General features: G+C 37.4%; 1 protein-coding gene across 2 annotated transcripts in view; it reads right to left on the reverse strand.

The window, feature by feature from the left end:
- Positions 1 to 3,584: 3,584 nt before the first annotated feature.
- The window catches only part of kcnd3 (potassium voltage-gated channel, Shal-related subfamily, member 3), a 217,983-nt gene continuing 202,636 nt past the window's right edge, over positions 3,585 to 18,931 (reverse strand). The window contains exons 5-8 of one of the 2 annotated variants that reach the window (XM_022670266.2): positions 16,785 to 16,817; positions 14,333 to 14,425; positions 11,354 to 11,610; positions 3,585 to 10,416 (exon numbers count right to left, since the gene is read on the reverse strand). In XM_022670266.2, coding sequence (XP_022525987.2) covers positions 10,233 to 10,416; positions 11,354 to 11,610; positions 14,333 to 14,425; positions 16,785 to 16,817 — 567 coding nt within the window. In that variant the 3' untranslated portion in view covers positions 3,585 to 10,232. The remainder of the gene's footprint in view (positions 10,417 to 11,353; positions 11,611 to 14,332; positions 14,426 to 16,784; positions 16,818 to 18,931) is intronic. The other variant, XM_022670267.2, reaches the window with a different exon arrangement.

Genomic DNA, 18,931 nt, shown 5'->3' on the forward strand with positions numbered 1-18,931 from the left:
CAGTGATTAGCTGATCAGGTACAGGTCAAGTTGAACATTACATATATAGTTTATTTTTTTTCTTTAACCCTGACTCCCAATCTAGCTCATTCCAAAGATAAGCTTACACACTAACACAGCTGCAGTTTATTAATCACAGTGGGTTTAATCTGTGTGCTGATTCAGAGACGTGTATTTTTAACCAGCTATCAGAAACATATCATTACAGTTGAAGTGGTCAGCCTATCGTTACCTTTCTTTTAGAAAAATCTCCGTATATCCATCTCTGTTTTTAAATCAGCTGAAGCGGCTGCGTGTCCCGATCCCGCTGCTAAATCTCTCAGCGAGGGGGAGGGGCTTCCCAACAGCAAACTGCCTCTCCTTCGCGCGGCGCAAAACCAGCAAGCTGATTGGCTGTTTCTACTGAGAGGCGGGACTTAATACCTGAACCGGCTTAGTGATTGGTCCGGTCTGTCTCCTCATTAATAGTACAGCTGATCTGAGCGAAAAGATGTCATTTTTGGGGGGGACAAATCCACCTGTTTCTAATCCCCCCCCCCGGTTCCTACGCCAATGAATAGCTGATTTAGAAATCAAGGCGGTGGTGATAATCTGATATATAGACACACTAGTAGTGTAAATTCTAACATTTGAAATGTGGTACATGACTTGTGATAGAATTCAAAATTCCCTAAAACTTTAGTTCACTTAATCTGTTCTGAATATTTTGCCTTTAAATATATTAAGCTTTTTGCCTTTTGTTATATTTCTGTATGTTTATATGTATATGTATATGAAGGACCAGTCAAAAGTGTGGACATCCCTTAAATTCAGCAGTTTTTCATTATTCTAAAATGCTCTGCATCGTAGATTAATACTAAAATGATCCGAACCTTCAGTAAAGAAAAAAAAATGGAATTATTAACGTACAACGAAGTGATTAGGCAAATCAAAATATGTTTTATATTTTAGATTCTTCAAAGTAGCACCTCTTGCTCAGATGACAGTTTTGCACATCTCTGCTGGATTTTCTCAGTCAGCTTTATGAGGTAGAGTCACCTGGAATTCAGGCTTTCAGTTAACAGCTGTGCTGAACTCTTCAAGAGTTCATTTTATTATATCAAGAACTACTTATTAAAAAATAAGAAATGAATGTTAGTAAATACGAAAAATTTCAAGAACTTTGAAAGTATCCTCAAGTGCAGTCGCAAAGACCATCAAAAACATTATGATGAAACTGGCTCTCACCAGAACTGCCTCAGGAAAGGAAGAGTGTCCCAACTTGTCACTGGTACTGGTGGGGTGGATACTTTTGTATACAGGGATGAGTTGGGTTGGTGATAATCATCCAACATCCTGACCTTATTTATGCTTTTATCACTGAAGGAAGAATACAGTAGAAGTCTTCTCTGGGCAGTAGAGACAGTTACCCCAACAAAAGCAGGATAATCTTTTTTTAATACCCTTGATTGGGCAGGTCCCAATACTTTTCTCCATATGGTGTATCTGCAACCAGGCTCGTTTTTTTTTTACTGGAACTTTTGTTGATATAGAATACACAGAGCTGGTTATGAATGATAATACAGTATACTGATGGAAAGATGTTTGGATTTCTGAGGCGTGAAGAAGAACTGCACACACAGCAGACGAGTTAGTGACAGTTACAGATCATTTATCAGGCGATTCACAGTCGTGACAAGACAAGATCATAAATTATATTCAACATCTGACAGAGAAAGAGGCAAAGAAGAAGGGTGAACAGAACCGTGTGAGCAGAATGCCATACAAACTAAAGCGTAAAGAGAAAGAGAGAGAGAGAGAAAGAGGAGGGTAAAAACAGAGAGATAGAGAGAGGAGGAGGAGGAGAAGACAGACGGACAGATACAGATCTTTTCACTTCGGGACATGAATGGAACATCAGACCGGTTCGGGTCCTTCTAAAGGGAGTGTACTTAACTTACACTTAAACACGACAAAAATGGAATACCTCTCATAACCTTCATCAGACAAACAGCTGAAATATTACAAATTAATGATTCTTCTGATTCTAATTCAAATAAAATCCCATTTTTCCACAGATCCACCACAGATCCGACCAATCATCAATCTGATTCATCTTTCCATATAGTCCAATTTCAACCTAATGAGTGAAATTAACAGGATTTAGGTTCAACAAGCACATTGTGAATGTAAACCAGAACAGATATGTGTCAAACTGTATGCAGTTCTGATGATGAATTTACCTGCTGAAATATTTAATTCTATTCATTAATCAATCAGAGTTCAAACAAAGCACAGCAAGGAAACTATAAACCATATTATCACACAGCTGCCTGCAGAAATCTTTAATAAATGCTTTATTTAGGTTTTATTTCAGTATGTATTACTGAACACTAGTTGTAAGAGCTCAGAATATGGATTATATAATTAAATTGTACTTTTTAAATTTGAATTAAAGTTTTTAATTCAGTGTGTCTCAGCTCTGATCCTGGAGGAACATTGGTTTCTCTGCTCTGTATTTGTTACTGTCATGTGGACAGAGAAAAAAGAGCTAAATAAATAACACTGACATCACAACACGTGCATGTCTCGGAGTAAAATATATATATACTAGTGCATCTAAAACAAAAAGAATAGAATATCAATGAAAAGTATTTCAGTAATTTAGTTCAAAATGTAAAACTTAGTGTAAAAAAAGTTATGTGTGAAATTTAGAACATTATATAAGACCAACTGGTACTTTTGGCAGTGTGGGCAGTGTGCCAAATCCTGCTGGAAAATGAAAGTTGTGTAATACATTTATATAAAATATGAGTTTCACATTTCGAACTTTTCATTGATATTATTATTTTTTTAAATGCACTAGCATGTGAGAAGTCCTTGTAGGCTTAATCTACATGTGTCAACATTAAAAATGCTTCCATCCACAGAGAGACGAAAACTGTGGGAATGAAATAATACCTCATAAGGATGGACATCAAGTCCATCCTTATGCACAGTAAAGAAAAGAAAACATAAGAGGATTACAGTGCAAAAAAATGTATAAACTAGAAAAAATATGTAAATTGAGACATATATTATTAAATAAAGCAAAAAAAAAAACATTTTTTTCTTATAAAAAATCCCTAAAATGAAACTTAAATCAAACAATCAATCAAATAAACCAATCAGTAAGACTTGATTTGAAGAAAATACCTTGAAGTTTGACAAAAGAATCAGAATAACTTGTTTGGTTACTTTTTGTGCTTATTTTGATTTAAACTACTTAAAATAAAGTGAAATATAATTGTGAAATTTGGACTGATGAAGGGTCCTTGTTGCATTACTCTTTCTAAATTTAAATCTCAGCATTAACATTATATGTCTGCAACAGATTATTTATGTGGAAGTATTTACAGTATTTATATGGAAATATATGGGCATTTCAAATCTATTGCAAATAAAAAAAAGAATTTGAGATTCAGCCTGAATTGTGATGTGAGAGTTATCATAAAGCTCCATTTGGCCCATCCACACAAAAACAATGGTGTGTTTAAGCAGGAAAGCCACTAAAATGTGCACGGCAGGAGGCTCCAGGACCAGGGTTGAATAGCACTACTCTAAGTAGTATATTTAAGATTTTCTTTAATAAACACTGTAAAATGAGTCACATGGTCATGAGTTGCATGGACACCCTGATTTACCTCCACTTACAGATAATAATGTGCTTTTTAATTCCTCTTAATACTGAAAAAGATGAGGTCCTAACACAGGAGAACAGCCTAAAATGCTGAAGCTCAGTTATGGTGCATCCAATGCACATCTTTTGACCATCTTTCAACCATCTTTTAACAGAATAGCAGTGCATGGCTACACAAATGACCAAAAACTTTCTAGATGACTTTCTAGGTTCTGTACCTGCTTAAAGGTTTAAAAACCTTCTGTAGCTACTTCTAGCTACATAGAATCAAAAATTAAAAGTCAAACACAGTACTATCCTTATTTTTTGTTATTTTCCATTATCTACAGAATGGTAAGTGCAATCCTATAGATGTTTGGGTGGATGTTTTAAATTTAGCTTCTTCAACCACAGACGCAGCTCCTCTTCTTTGGTGAGTGGTGGCTATAGGTTATAAGGTGTCCCATAACACTCTTATATTCTTGTGTTTTGCTTGAGAGCCATAGTAGTTATAAATATAGAATTTATAATACAGAGCAATTTAACCCAAATATCGATACATTATGTAAAATAGGCTGTTGGGATGTTGGGTTAGCATAGCTATAGCTACTTTATGATTAGTGTCCACAGCAGTAGCTACTTCAGACTTGCAACAATGCAACATGAGCATAAACTTAAACATAATCTGATATGAAATGACTGATTAGAATTGTAAAACAAATGACAAATAAATGAATATTTTTTTAAACTGGGTGTGACCAAATAATAATAATAAAAAAATGGATATAAAAAGTGCACCCAAGATGATACAGCTTAAAAGGGACATAATATACTTCTTTTTACTTAAGTTAGAATATGTCTAGGGGTTATACAAACAAAAAGTGGCTCTGTCACTTTTATGCAAATAAGCTGTTGCGTTTACCATGTGCTAGTGTTAGCTTGTATACAAAAAGTGGCTCTGTCACTTTTATGCAAATAAGCTGTTGCGTTTACCACGTGCTAGTGTTAGCTTGTGCTTAATGGCAAAAACTAACAAACACAGAACTCATTGCTTGAAAGTACTTACATCTCCCTCATCTGCTCACTTGTCTCTAACAGTAGGTACAGTATAGATCCCTCCCTCAGACAAAGTCTGCTGGCTAATCCTGCTGTGTACTGCCTGAGGTTTTTAACCAAAATGGCTGGAATGGCGAATTTCCATCTAGTGGGGGATTCTATTCTATTCAGGGTGGTTCTATGCAGGTTTCTTCCTTATTCTGACGTCACAATAAGGGAGTCATTTAAACAGCTAATAGAAGCTTATGAGTCCTGACACCAAACTCTTTCAGCTGATTCACAAAATAAAAAAAACAAAAGACCCAAGTGGAAACCCAAAAAAAGCACAGAAAAAGTGAGTTTTGCATAGTATGTCCCCTTTAAACTGAATTTGGAGAACAACTCAAAGATAACTCTAGATATAATAGACTCTGGACCCTTTCGATTTCATATGAAACACATTTTAACTCTGCTGGTTGAGTTGAAATAAAAAAATCCATCTTTGAGTCATTCTGCAGAATGACGCACTACATCATTTTAAGTCTCATTAGTCAACACACAGGGAACCAATGGTCTTGGATTAAAAATTATCCTTAATTCCTGAAGACAGAACTCTTATTAAAGCTGCTGGTGTTTCTACTACACTGACAGTTTTGGTAACTCAGCTTCCAGATGATTAGAGTGTCTTTTTATATAGAAATAATCTGTATACTTAAAACACATGAAGTTACCAGGTTTAAACAAGGTGTTAGTTTAAGTTACAGTAGTATGTATGTAAACCTGCATCAAATTCACGACATCTCAGATAAATCAATAGATATCAAAGCAGAGGACTAGATGATAAATGACTAAATTCACTCATTGACGAAGTCAAAATCAAAATCAACACCTGCCGCGTTGCTACAAAGTGTAGCACACAGTTAGTCTCAGGCAGATATGTAAATAGTTACATACAGCTCTGGAAAAAAATAAGAGACAACATAAAAATGATGGGTTTCTTTGATTTTCCCAAATTGAAAACCTCTGGAATATAATCAAGAGGAAGATGGATGATCACAAGCCATCAAACCACCAAACTGAACTGCTTGATTTTTTTGCACCAGGAGTGAGTAGCATAAAGTTATCCAAAAGCAGTGTGTAAGACTGGTGGAGGAGAACATGCCAAGATGCATGAAAACTGTGATTTAAAAACAAGGATTATTCCATCAAATATTGATTTCTGAACTCTTAAAACTTTATGAATATGAACTTGTTTTCTTTGCATTAATTAAAGTTTAAAAGCTCTATCTTTTTTTGGTATTTCAGCCATTTTTCATATTTCTATTTGGAATTTGGGAGAAATGTTGTCTGTAGTTTATAGAATAAAACAACAATGTTCATTTTAGTTAAACATATACCTAAACATAGCCAAATCAGAGAAACTGATTCAGAAGTGAAGTGAAAGTGAAGTGCTCTTATTTTTTTTTCCAGAGCTGTATATGACATATATGTCATAATGTTGTAATTACACATTTCATTATATGCATGACATCCTGAGGCCACGTGTGTTTTTCAGCAGGATAATGCTCGCCCACACACAGCAAGGAGTTCTTGGCTTGCCTGGTTGCCAGATTTATCACCAAATGAGCATTAATTTATTTAGCTTTTAGATTTTGAGTTTTATTCTGTTCAAACTACTCTTTTTTGGTGTATTATTATTATTTTTTTTATCAGTGAGTGTATTAACTAGAATTTAGCATTTGAGTTTGAGTTTAAAACAAAAACCTATTGATTGACCTGCTGTGCTGCTATCCCACACATACTGTACATACTGAGATCTGATGGGCAAAGTATGAAAAAAGCCTGAAAAACCTGAAATACCCAATTAAATGGCATGTGGAAAACATGTAGAAAGAGAAACAGAATGAGAGAAAAAAAATTGGGAAACAAGATCTGATTGGTCCATGGGAATATCAGTCAAACTCATTTTTTTTTCAACGTCCTGGCTTACGCTATGTCATCATGGCAACAAATGACAAAATTTTACGACATATTAGAGTTTGTTAAAGAGACAGTCCTTTTCTTTAGGAATAAACGATAACGCAACGCTGGAGAGTGACGAACACCGAAAGTTTCTATGCAGGTAGAATTACACAAACACACGGAACAAGGTTTACGTCTTTTTTTTCCTCGATAAAATCTCCACTGAGCAGGAAAGAAACCAACATTAAGGACCAAAAACAACTATCGAAAGCGTGGATTTCGGTGACACGAGGGGGCGGGGCAGCACTGGACCACAGTGAGAGAGGAGAAGGGTGGCAGCTGCACTGGTTTTTCTCGCCAAACGAATGGCCGAATATTACAAAATATCCTATGAACAATATTCACAAATAAACCAAGGCTTAGTACATATCCTACTCACAAATTCTCAGCAAACGCCTTGTGCTTATAGTCTCACATAGTCTCAGATAGTCTCAGACAGTCTCACATAGTCTCAGATAGTCTCAGACAGTCTCACATAGTCTCAGATAGTCTCAGATAGTCATAGATATTTTCATTTTTTCATATATCTCTTCTTCTTCGTCTTTTTTTTTTTTCTTCTTCGTTGTTGATTTTTTTGGTTCTGTGATGATTGAAGCCGATAGCTGACGGTCCGCAGGCCGGTCCAGAACCGCTGTGCTGTCCAATCAACATCATGGACCCAGAGAAGGATTCAGTTTCCAGGAGGAGAGAGGGGGAGTGGTTTAGAGAAGAGGAAAAAAGCTCCTCCCCCCTGAGAGAGGCACATACTGTGTGAAAGGCTCCAGGCTGACCAACGCTGAGAGCTTATGGGATATGAATCACACACACACACACACACACACACACTCTTACATACACACACACACACTTACATACACACACTAACACACTCAGACACACACTGAAATGTTCTAACACATCACACTACTCTAACTATATTTCTCTTAAACTCACTTTAACACACACACACACACTCACACTAATAAAAATAACTAAAATAAAATAAAATAAAATAAGTAAAACACCTTCACATCATCAAACAAACTAACTCTATTGTTGCTTTATTATTAATTGTTTTGTTTTTTTTTAGAGTTGAACTAAGTTACGTAAAAAATAATATCTAGGGATGCACCGAATATTCACCAACCGAATAATAAAAAAATACACTGATACTAAACACACCAAACAATGATGGTTTCTTTTGATAGAAATACAACCAAAATGATTTGGTCAAAAAATTGCAAAGCAAGCACTTTCTGAATTTGGACGAATAAACGAAGTGAAATGTCAGAATATATTATAAAAAATATTTAAGTTTTCAGACAAAATTGCCAAAAAATATATATTTCTGTATTTAGCTAAATAGGGGAAAAGGCCAAATAATAATATTGAACTTGAACTTATTGTATTTTCTTTGATATTAAAAGACAACAATTTTTTTGGACAAAAAGTTACCCCAAAAAAGCTATTTAATGTTTTATCGAGTAATTCTGATAAAATAATTTATTCTGAACAATGACGTATTCTTTTAAAAGCAAGAGAATCAAAACCATTTTGCCAAAAGAAATGTCAAAAAAATATATATTACGGACACTCTCCTTTTCTTTGATAAAAAACACTGTTTTGGCTGGAAGTAGCAAAAAAATCCCTTTGTGTTCAATGGAAAAATGTAGAGCAAACAAAGACTGAAAACTGAAACTCTTTTAACAAAAAAAAAAAACACTTTCTGTGTTTGACTAGATAGTGAAGTTAAAAAAAATCTGAATAATTAATTTAATTATTTTTTCTTTGATAGAAAAAAATGTAACAATTAGCTCTTTTTTGTATTTGGGCAAATAAGTTTAAAAAACAAAAATTATGTATTCGAAAATCGAGCATCACCCAAATGTTTCTCTTTTGGCCCAAATAGATTTTCATTTCGGTGCATCCCTATTAATAAGCATGAGATGGGATAGATCTGGAGAGGCTGGATATGATGATGACCTGGTAACTGTTACTGATACAGATAATACAGATAATAATAACAACACACAGACAATAAAATAAACTTAAAATAATACAGTTCAAATAGATAAAAAACACTATGTTTATGTTTGACTCCCTCTTACTGCTTCTTATAGCTTTAAATATGAAAACTTATTGTCAAAATAATAACTGATTATGATGAGTGACCTGGTGAATAGAGCTGCATTCATGAGGACATTTTAGTCATTATGGGATTGGAATTATTCTTGCCATTGGAATCAGTGAGAATAGTGTGTTAACGGGCAATCATGATGTTAAAAAAAACCTCTTTAGGTTTGAATACAGCTTTGTAACAAGCTTTAAGCTTCAAAAGAACATCCCTTATAATTAGTTAATTAAAGCTTTATTAATAGTGTATATCTAAATACTTAAAACAATTAATGATAGGCCAATTGACTTTTTTTTATTTAATTATGATACAAAACGGTGGGTGGAAATACACTTTCTAATACAAGAGCTATTTTTAAATGACTATTATGTAGTTCATTTAATTATTTAACAATACTTTTGTTGTAAAATAAGTAACAGATCACTTAAAATGATGAGTTTCTTTGATTTTACCAAATTGAAAACCTCTGGAATATAATCAAGAGGAAGATGGATGATCACAATCCATCAAACCAAACTGAACTGCTTGAATTTTTGCACCAGGAGTAAAGGCATAAAGTTATCCAAAAGCAGTGTGTAAGACTGGTGGAGGAGAACATGATGCCAAGATGCATGAAAACTGTGATTTAAAAAAAAACAGGGTTATTCCACCAAATATTGATTTCTGAACTTTTAAAACTTTCTGAATATGAACTTGTTTTCTTTGCATTAATTGAGGTCTGAAAGCTCTGCATCTTTTTTGTTATTTCAGCCATTTCTCATTTTCTGTAAATAAATGCTCTAAATGAGAATATTTTTATTTGGAATTTGGGAGAAATGTTGTCTGTAGATTATAGAATAAAACAATTATGCTAATTTTACTCAAACATTTACTTATAGATAGCAAAATCAGAGAAACTGATTCAGAAACTGAAGTGTTCTCAATTTTTTCCAGAGCTGTATTTGTCATAGCTATTAATTAATTTGTATTTTTTTGGACAGATACCAAAGTGTCCTTGTGAAAGCATCCCAACTCACTTACTTAACTTATTCTGCTTTAAAAGAAAAAGAATGAGACACAAAACGAGACAAATACAGACAGAACGAAAGAAAAAGTGCTTGATGCAAAGTGACTCTTGACATCCTCGTCTTATCAACCCTGGGACAGATTGATTCTTATGGCTCTTCTGCTATCACAGTCTCACACACACTCTCTCTTCTGCACACACACACACCACACACCCTACAGACACACACACACACACACCTCACTTTCTTCCTTACACTGTCCTTGTTTTCGTTTTCACCTCCCCTTGTTGTGGGTTGTACAGTCTGAGTCTGAGTCAGTGCTATCTTTCTGCCAGCAGAGGGCAGGCTACTCCACAGTTTACTCGTCCTGAGTGCTCCTCCCTTCTCTGACGTCCCATTGGTTCTCGGGCTGTGTCCATCACAGCGCAGAGACCTTGACCACGCCCACGCTGGAGTTGCAGGGGGGGTTGGAGGGGGCCTCGGGGCTGTTGGGGGAGTTGTTGTTGGGCGGGGTGGGGATGCTGATGATGGCCGTGGTCACCTGACTGCTGCTCTTACAGTTCAGACCCGCCTCATCCGGCATCATGTTGAGGCTGGAACGACTGTGGGGAGAGAGAGAGAAAAAGAGAGAGAGAGAGAGAGAGGTTAATTTAATATTGGGTGCTCAAACTTTTGACTGGTCTGGTAGTGCACATTTATATCTATCTTTGATTTGACCAAATTGAAAACCTCTGGAATATAATCAAGAGGAAGATGGATGATCACAAGCCATCAAACCAAACTGAACTGATTGAATTTTTGCACCAGGAGTAAAGGCATAAAGTTATCCAAAAGCAGTGTGTAAGACTGGTGGAGGTGAAAATGCCAAGATGAATGAAAACTGTGATTAAGGGTTATTCCACCAAATATAGATTTCTGAACTCTTAAACCTTTATTAATTTGAACTTGTGTTTTTGTATTATTTGAGGTCTGAAAGCTCTGCATCTTTTGTATCATTTTCTGTAAATAAATGCTCTAAATGACAAGATTTTTATTTGGAATTCGGGAGAAATGTAGTCTGTAGTTTATAGAATAAAACAACAATGTTCATTTTACTCAAAATATAGCTATAAATAGCAAAATCAGAGAAACTGATTCAGAAACTGAAGTGGTCTCCTAATTTTCCCAGAGCTGTATATACTATATACATATATTTTCACATGTGCTCAACTAGGCCACAATCATTGTCTTGCTGCAGAACCCAAGTACTTAAGCTCACAAACTGATGGACAGACATTTCCCTTCAGGATTCGATGATTTTTTGATAGAGAGCAGAATTCATGCTTCTATCAGTTACAACAAGTTGTCCAGGTCTTGATGCAGCAAATCTGCTCTAGACCAACACACTACCACCACCATGTTTAAGGTTAGTATCAGGTTAGTATCAAAGTAATCAGGCCTGGTTGCTCTTAGCAAAATTAAACTCAGCTTTCCGAAAGATGTTGTTAATCACAGTTAATTCATCAATCATTTAAAATCTGCTTTTTGTATTTGTATTACCTGGTGTTGAGAGTCTGCTGCTCTCCACACTGGATGTGTATGGCGCTGAGCTCCTGCAGGTTGTGTGTGTGGGGGTGTGTGTGGGGGTGTGTGTGCGCTGCGTTGGTGGGTTGACTGCTCTTTTTGGCTCTTCGTGAGCAGCAGGTTCCCGTGACGCCCTCTCGGCTGGAGAGCGAGGGGCTCCGCGAGGGGAAGCTCTGCAGGCCACTCTCCAGATAACTCTGCTCAAACAACTGCTCATCCACAAACTCGTGATTCTGCAGAGAGAGAGAGAGAGAGAAAGAGAGAGAGAGAGAGAAGGAAGAGAGAACGAGAGAGAGAGGTCAGTGGTAAAAAGCTTTACTTTATACTTATGATTCAATGTTTTTATATTTTATTTCTAATTTTTATCCCATTTTTCCCCAATTTACACGGCCAATTACCCAACCCACTCATTAGGACTCCTCCTATCACTAGTGGGGAGGACACAACACCAGGAGGGTGAAGACTAGCACATGCCTCCTCCGATACATGTTCAGTCAGACTCCGCCTCTTTTTGAACTGTCGCTGATGCAGCATTGCTGAGTAGTTTCACAGCGCAATCGGAGGAAAGACAAAGTCCAAGATGATTTCAAATGGAGCGTTTTTTAGAAGGTGGAGGTTCTAGAAACTTAAAAAACAGGTGAAGAAAGTGAGAAAATATGATTAAAAGTACTTGGAATATGGATTTACGCAGAGAAGTGATGGAGATGATGCTCGACTACAGCGTGTGGTTTCTGGCGAAGAACGCTCTCTATCTGATTTTTGAATTTCACTGTTAACAAAGTTCCCAGCACTTAGTTCAGGGGCATTGGATCAACATATGTATTGATGATGTATTATGTCATATTATATTATATTATATAATATCAAGTAGTATAATACAGGACAAATCCTGCGCCTAACAACTGGGGTTATACATAGAGCTCAGCCAGGATCTACTACTCACTCAACTAACAACAATAGCCAAAACCACCACAATCTGATACTGGCTCGACAAGGATCCAGAAGCACAGCCTTACACTATGTTCATGGTCCATTGCCTCAACTGCCAAGCATCCAGACCTACCGAAAAATAACCAATGAACAAACAGAATCCCTCCTTAATCTGTGCTCACTTCCTTTAACTATGGCCTTTAACAATACACTAACCACAGCACCCTACCTAAGCACAATTACACGCAATAAATGACATTATAAGTTGCGTGAGCAGAACACAGCAACCACTACCATCCGATACTGGCTCGACAAGAATCCAGAAGCATAGCGAACTATGTTCATGGTCCGTGCCTCAACTGCCAAGTACTCAGACGTCTGCAAAAACTCATGAGACAAATTACTACAAGAACAGCAGGACCACACCAATCCCCTTCATCCAAACTCTAAACACCAACTTCAGTGCAAGCTCTTCTCAGGGGTCATCAGGTAGGCATCTTCATTCGTCAGTGTTTCACTGAATTAAACCCACGACACCTCCAGAAGGCTCAACAGTGAAGTCTGGCGTCCCAGACCCACCCCCCTCCAAGCCTGCTGTTGAAGCACAAACTCATTCCCTTCCTCACGTAGCCTCAGCCCTTCTGAACCACATCATGTTATACTAAATTATATTATATTATATTATATTACAATAACTGTTCAATTATTGTTATATACTGAAGTGGAGGTTAAGAGACTGACCGCACAATATAAAAAAACCATGGTCCAGCTTCCTCTCTTCCTATATTGTGCAGCAGTCTCTCTGCCTCCATTCCAGCAGGACCCTCACACGCGGCTGCTGTAGAATACCAAGTGCTTATGTAAACATGGAAATGATGTAAAAGCACATCATGCCTGAGCAATAATTTCATACGGGCTGAGCGGCGGTTCATCATGAAGAGTGCAGGAGATGTTCCATTCCAGCTGTTCCACTCTGTGAGCAAATCACCCAGTGAGCAATTCCATAACCCCATACTGTGCATATATATGCACTGGTAATGGATAGCTGTTGTCCATATCTCTATTTATAATATACAGTTACTGTACTGTACTGTACTGTACTGTGCTGTGCTGTACGCCACACTGGACAATCTAAGCTCAGCACGCACCAGAAGAGCAGCATCTTCACATCTGCAGAGAGACACTGCTCACTCTTCTCTGCATGCAGCTGTACGGCTGTTCATGCATGCAGAAACTGAAGACGGCACGCTTATCCGTGAAGTGCAGATGCCATGTTCAGTTTATATGTTGCATAATGTGTGTTTGTTTACGTGCGTCTTCATGACTCTAATGGCCTGAGCAATTTTATTGATTATTTATTACGTAACACTTTACAATAAGGCTCGCAAATAACAGTACTTACAACAGTAATAAACATTGTTAAATGGTTAAAAGCAATGTCTTAACTATTATTAATAATTACATGACTCATTAATAAATTGAGACATTAATAAACTTTTTTGCTATGTTTTATAGCTTTGCTTGTAACTACTAATAATTTGAGGCATAAGTTAATATACACAGCCTGGCCAAAAAAACAAAGTCTCCACCTGGATTTAAGTAAGTAAATGATGTGGGGTTGATGTTGCAGTTGTTCTGCAGGTTTAGGTTCAGCAACAGTATGTGCTGAAAGAATGAGGTCAGCTTACTACCTGAATGTACTGAATACACTTGTTTTAAGAGAGGCGATATTGTAACAAAAATATTTAAAAAAATATTTCAAATCAAGAAATGAAAAGCCCCTTTTAAATTACATTATACTGTTTTTCTTGTAGCACATTCTGGAGTTTGCATGTTTATACATTGACTTTCTATCTAGATACTCTATCGAGTATTTGTACTTTTGTACTTTGACAAGAAATATGTGACTTATTATTACTGTTATACATACAACATGTATTTAGGCACATATGTACGAAGCATATAAGAATATGGGCTCACGATTGAATACAATATAAAAGAAAAATATGTGTATGTGTTCCTTACTGTGGTTTTCTCCAGGCAGTGCAGTAGGTGGTGGTGTTGGCTCTCTATTATTGATGTTGTTTTATTCAGATGTCGCTCGTCACCTGTAGAGCTCTGAAACAGAGGGATACATATCACAGAAAAGAGGGAAAATAGGGGGAAACAAAGGAAAAGGGAACAGACAAAGAAAAAACAGGTTAATTTATATATAATTCACAATTATGATTTGTTATATACAAAGAGAAAGAGAGAGAGAGAGAGAGAGAGAGAGAGATAGAGCAATCCCTGCATTTTGGAAAAAGCTCCCTGTGAGTTTATCAGATCATTTTGATTGTATATGTGTGACCATATGTGTAAACCTTAGGGTGGAGAAATAACATCTACCTAACATTTATTATTACATCACACAAGAAGTACATCTTTTGGCTCCTGGCACCATTTATTTAAGTGTTATTAGTAAAATTATGATTTGATTCTGGTTTTTATGTCTCCTACTTTCTCCTAATAAGAATAGTCAAAAAAATATGGGTCTTCCTCAAGGGAACTCAAAGCTCAAGTTAAAATTGTGTTGTCTGTCAAAAGAACAGTTTGCGGTGTGGTTGATGTGGTGCAGTGGATAACACCACCGCCAGCCAGTGAGCTACAATGTGGGAGGCTGGGGTTCAATTCCAGGTCTGGGTGACTGGATGCTGTGCTACACCAATAAGAGTCCTTGGGCTAGACTCCTAACTAACTACATTGCCTTTACTCTGTAATAGGAATAATCGTGAAAGTCATTTCGGAGTGAGAGCTTACAGTTTTTCCCAAATGTTTAAACGCATTTCTAAAAACTTGGCTCAGTTTCTCAAAACTCTAAACACAAACTGAAAATTATTAACTCCTTTGTTAAAACTCTCCAAAACTCTAGCAAAACTGATTCCTTCCACCAAAACAACACACACAGATATTGTATGCTTATCTCTCACAGAGCATCAAATAAACACTGACAAGATAAATTCAAAGCACTATTATCAGAAGTGTTTGGTTATGTTTTTGACTTCATGAGGCCACTGTACAAATTCAAATGCATACAAGTCCATGGAAATATGTTGGCTTTCTTTTGTTTTGATTTATTTGTGGTGTAGGACCCCCCCATTTACAGTACTACACAAATGTAAGCTATATGTACTGTATGTAAAATGTTGCAAAACTGTAATTTTCACCTATTTTCACAATGAGAAACATGATAAGGAAAATTTACATACAAAGAGGACACAAAAATGTATTTATTGCAAAATGCAAAGAAACAGATCACTTTTCTTCAGACCCCTGATCTCGGTCAGGCAAGAAGACCTCATCTACATCAGCTGCAATATTCTCCCTCGCCAAACAGCGGGGGAAAAATGCCTTGCATGGTGAATCCATCTTTAGCAATCATCTGCGTGGATGTCATCACATGCCTCCCCCATTACATGAAGTAGAGCCACACACTCGTGGGGTCTGCGTTTGTACACTTCCCATGCAGAAAAGAATTCCTCTATCGGATTGAGAGATGGGGAATATGGTGGAAGGTGCAGCACAACAAACTGTGGATTTAGAGAACCAATCATTGACCAGAGCTGCCCAGTGGAAACTTACATTATCCCAGATGACAACGTAGTATGGCTGTATCAGTCACTTGAGGCCTCTTTTATACTCTGACAAATGATTGAAACGTTCTTCTAATTAAGTTTACACAGGTGCAACTTGTGTGAGACTATTTGGTAATAAAGGTTTTGTATCTAAAGGTCAGTGATTCTCAGGTGAGCAAGGTTTTCTAAATGATGAAATTTGTGTTTAGTGATTTGCAAAGCTGTGATTTAGAATGATATTTGAGTGAGAACATATAAAATTGTGTTTAGAGTTTAGCAGTTTGGAGTCACAATGTTGACACATGAGCTTCATGTTTTTGGATTTGTGTGCATAGTTCCACATTTTTTGTGTAAACATTTGGGAAAAACTGTAATGCAGTAAATGTAAATTTGCATAATGGGCGTGTCCTCCCCCAACCTCTCACTTGAAATCAGTGTGTAACTGGTAACTTGCTCTTATGACCTACAACACAGTAGCCACGCAGTTATTATAATTTAGCCTCAGCTGTTCAGTTTAGGTTGTATATTTTTTTAATATAGGGGAAACTGTACCCAGATAAGTGAGAATAAATTGTGGCTTTAAGTTAGTAAAGTAGAAGTACAAATTATTCAACACCAGAAGAGTTGAATCACGAATAAACTCAGCCCTGAACTCAAGATCTAGTCTAACTTAGAACAGAATAAAAAACTCAAATAGATGATTAAACTCCAGAAATTTGCTGTGTAGTGAGAGAGATAGAGAGAGAGAGAGATAGATAGAGAGAGATCGAGAGAGAGAGATAGATAGATAGAGAGAGAGAGAGATAAATAGAGAGAGAGGTCGAGAGATAGAGAGAGAGTGTGTGCATTTTCTGTCTTAATACCTGATCTGAGAGCTTCATCCGGTAGGGTAGTTGCTGTGGTTGAGGGGGCGAGAGAGGAAGATAAAAACATGGAGAGAGAAAGAGAGAGAGAGAGAGAGAGAGAGAGAGAGGTTTACTGGGTTTGGAAGGCCGAGCTCCTTCCAGGAACACCATTATACAACACTGTGGTGCCGGCAGTGCGGTGGGTACGTGACAGAACTGAGAGCAAACAGACCACGGAACAGTGTTCCCACACACACACACACACACACGGTGGGCCTTCAGCAGGCAGTGGTGGAGGCAGTAAATTAGAGCGCTGTTTGACATTAACGCTCGGCTGGGCTATTGCACTTCATTTGGCCTTCAAAACACACCGCAGCGCTCGCTAATGCCACACCGGCTGTACACACCTACGGCCCGATGAGTTACCGCACACCGTACAGCCTCTGAGCCCTGTGGCCACACACACACACACACACACACACACACACACACAACCCTATGCTCGCTCCCATTTCCATGCTGCTCGGCTTCAAGAGAGAGAACGTATCAAAATAACAGCAGTGAGTCAGTGAGCTGTGAGTGGGCAGAGAGAAAAGAGAAACAGACAGACAGACAGACAGACAGACAGAGATGAATCAACAAAAAGAGAGAGAGACAGAGACAAACAGACAGACAGACTGACAAAAAGAATAAATGAATAGATTGAGCAAAGGAGGGGGACCGACAGACAGATACACAGACAGGGAGAAGACAAAGACACAGAGATAAATAAATAGAAAGAGTAAGAGAAAGAGATACAGAGACAGAAAGAATAATTAAATAGAGAAAAAGAGAAAGAGATAAAGAAAGAGAGACAGAGAGAATAAACAAATAGAGAAAGCAAGAGACAGACAGACAGACACATACACAGGCAAGGAGAAGACAAGGAGACACAGAGACAGACACAGAGATAAATAAATAGAAAGAGTGAGAGAGAGAGAGAGACAGAGAAAATAAATAAATAGGGAGAGAGATGGAGAGAGAGAGACAGACAGACAGGGAGAGAGACAGTGACATAAATAGACAGGAAGAGATAAATAAATAGTCAGAGAGAGAGAGACATATAGAGAGACAGACAGACTACTACAGAAAATAAATAAATAAAGAGATCAAGAGACAGAGACTGACAGACAGATACACAGACAGGGAGAGGACTAAGACACACAGAGACAGACAGATACACAGAGTTAAATAAATAGAAAGAGTGAGAGAGAGACAGAGAAAAAAATAAATGGAGAGAGCGATAGAGAGAGACAAACAGACAGACAGACAGACAGGGAGAGAGACAGAGACACACAGACAGTAAGAGATAAATAAATAGAAAGAGTCAGAGAAAGACAGACTGACAGAAAGTATAAATAAATAGAGAAAGCGAGAGAGAGAGAGAGAGAGAGAGAGAGAGAGAGACAGGCAGAGATAAATAAATAGAAAAAGTGTGTGAGAGAGAGACAGAAAGAGACAGACATGAATAGAAACAGTAGGAGAGAGACAGAGAGAATAAAATTGAGAGAGAAACAGACAGACAGAGAGAGAGTCAGATGAAGGGAGATTGAAAGAGCAAGAGAGAGACGGTCAGACAGAGAGACAGAATAAATATATAAAAAGAGCTTGAGAAAGAGAGAGAGAGAATCGATAGATAGAATATATGAAAGAGAGAGAGCAAGCGAAAGAGAGATACTGAGCGGTACAGGTGGGCTGGTGCACCCCCTCCCCCCTCCACACCCAGTTACTATATACTGATTTTTTATTATTCTAGAACAGCCATACACTTATTTATCATAACAGATATTATCTAATGTTATTGAATGACGTGTTGTTATTTGCTGCACAATAATAGCAGCAGTAATCACAGTCATAAAATAATAGAAACAGATATGACTGGACACTGTGTTGTTGTTGTTACTGAGTGTGCCACCTGTTCTGTCTGGCATGTCTGTAGGGAGTTCAGTGGAAATGTAATGTAATGTACTGTTACTGTCATTTATACCAGCCACCTCCAGAGCAGAGATGGTTAAGGGTCCTGCTTAATAACCTAATGTTCTAACCCAGGGATGGGCAACTGGCGGCCCGGGGGCCGCACACGGCCCTCGTCATCACTCAGTGCGGCCCGCGAATAGATCAAAAAT

Source organism: Astyanax mexicanus, chromosome 12 (assembly GCF_023375975.1).
Source record: "Astyanax mexicanus isolate ESR-SI-001 chromosome 12, AstMex3_surface, whole genome shotgun sequence".
Classification (NCBI taxonomy): domain Eukaryota; kingdom Metazoa; phylum Chordata; class Actinopteri; order Characiformes; family Acestrorhamphidae; genus Astyanax; species Astyanax mexicanus.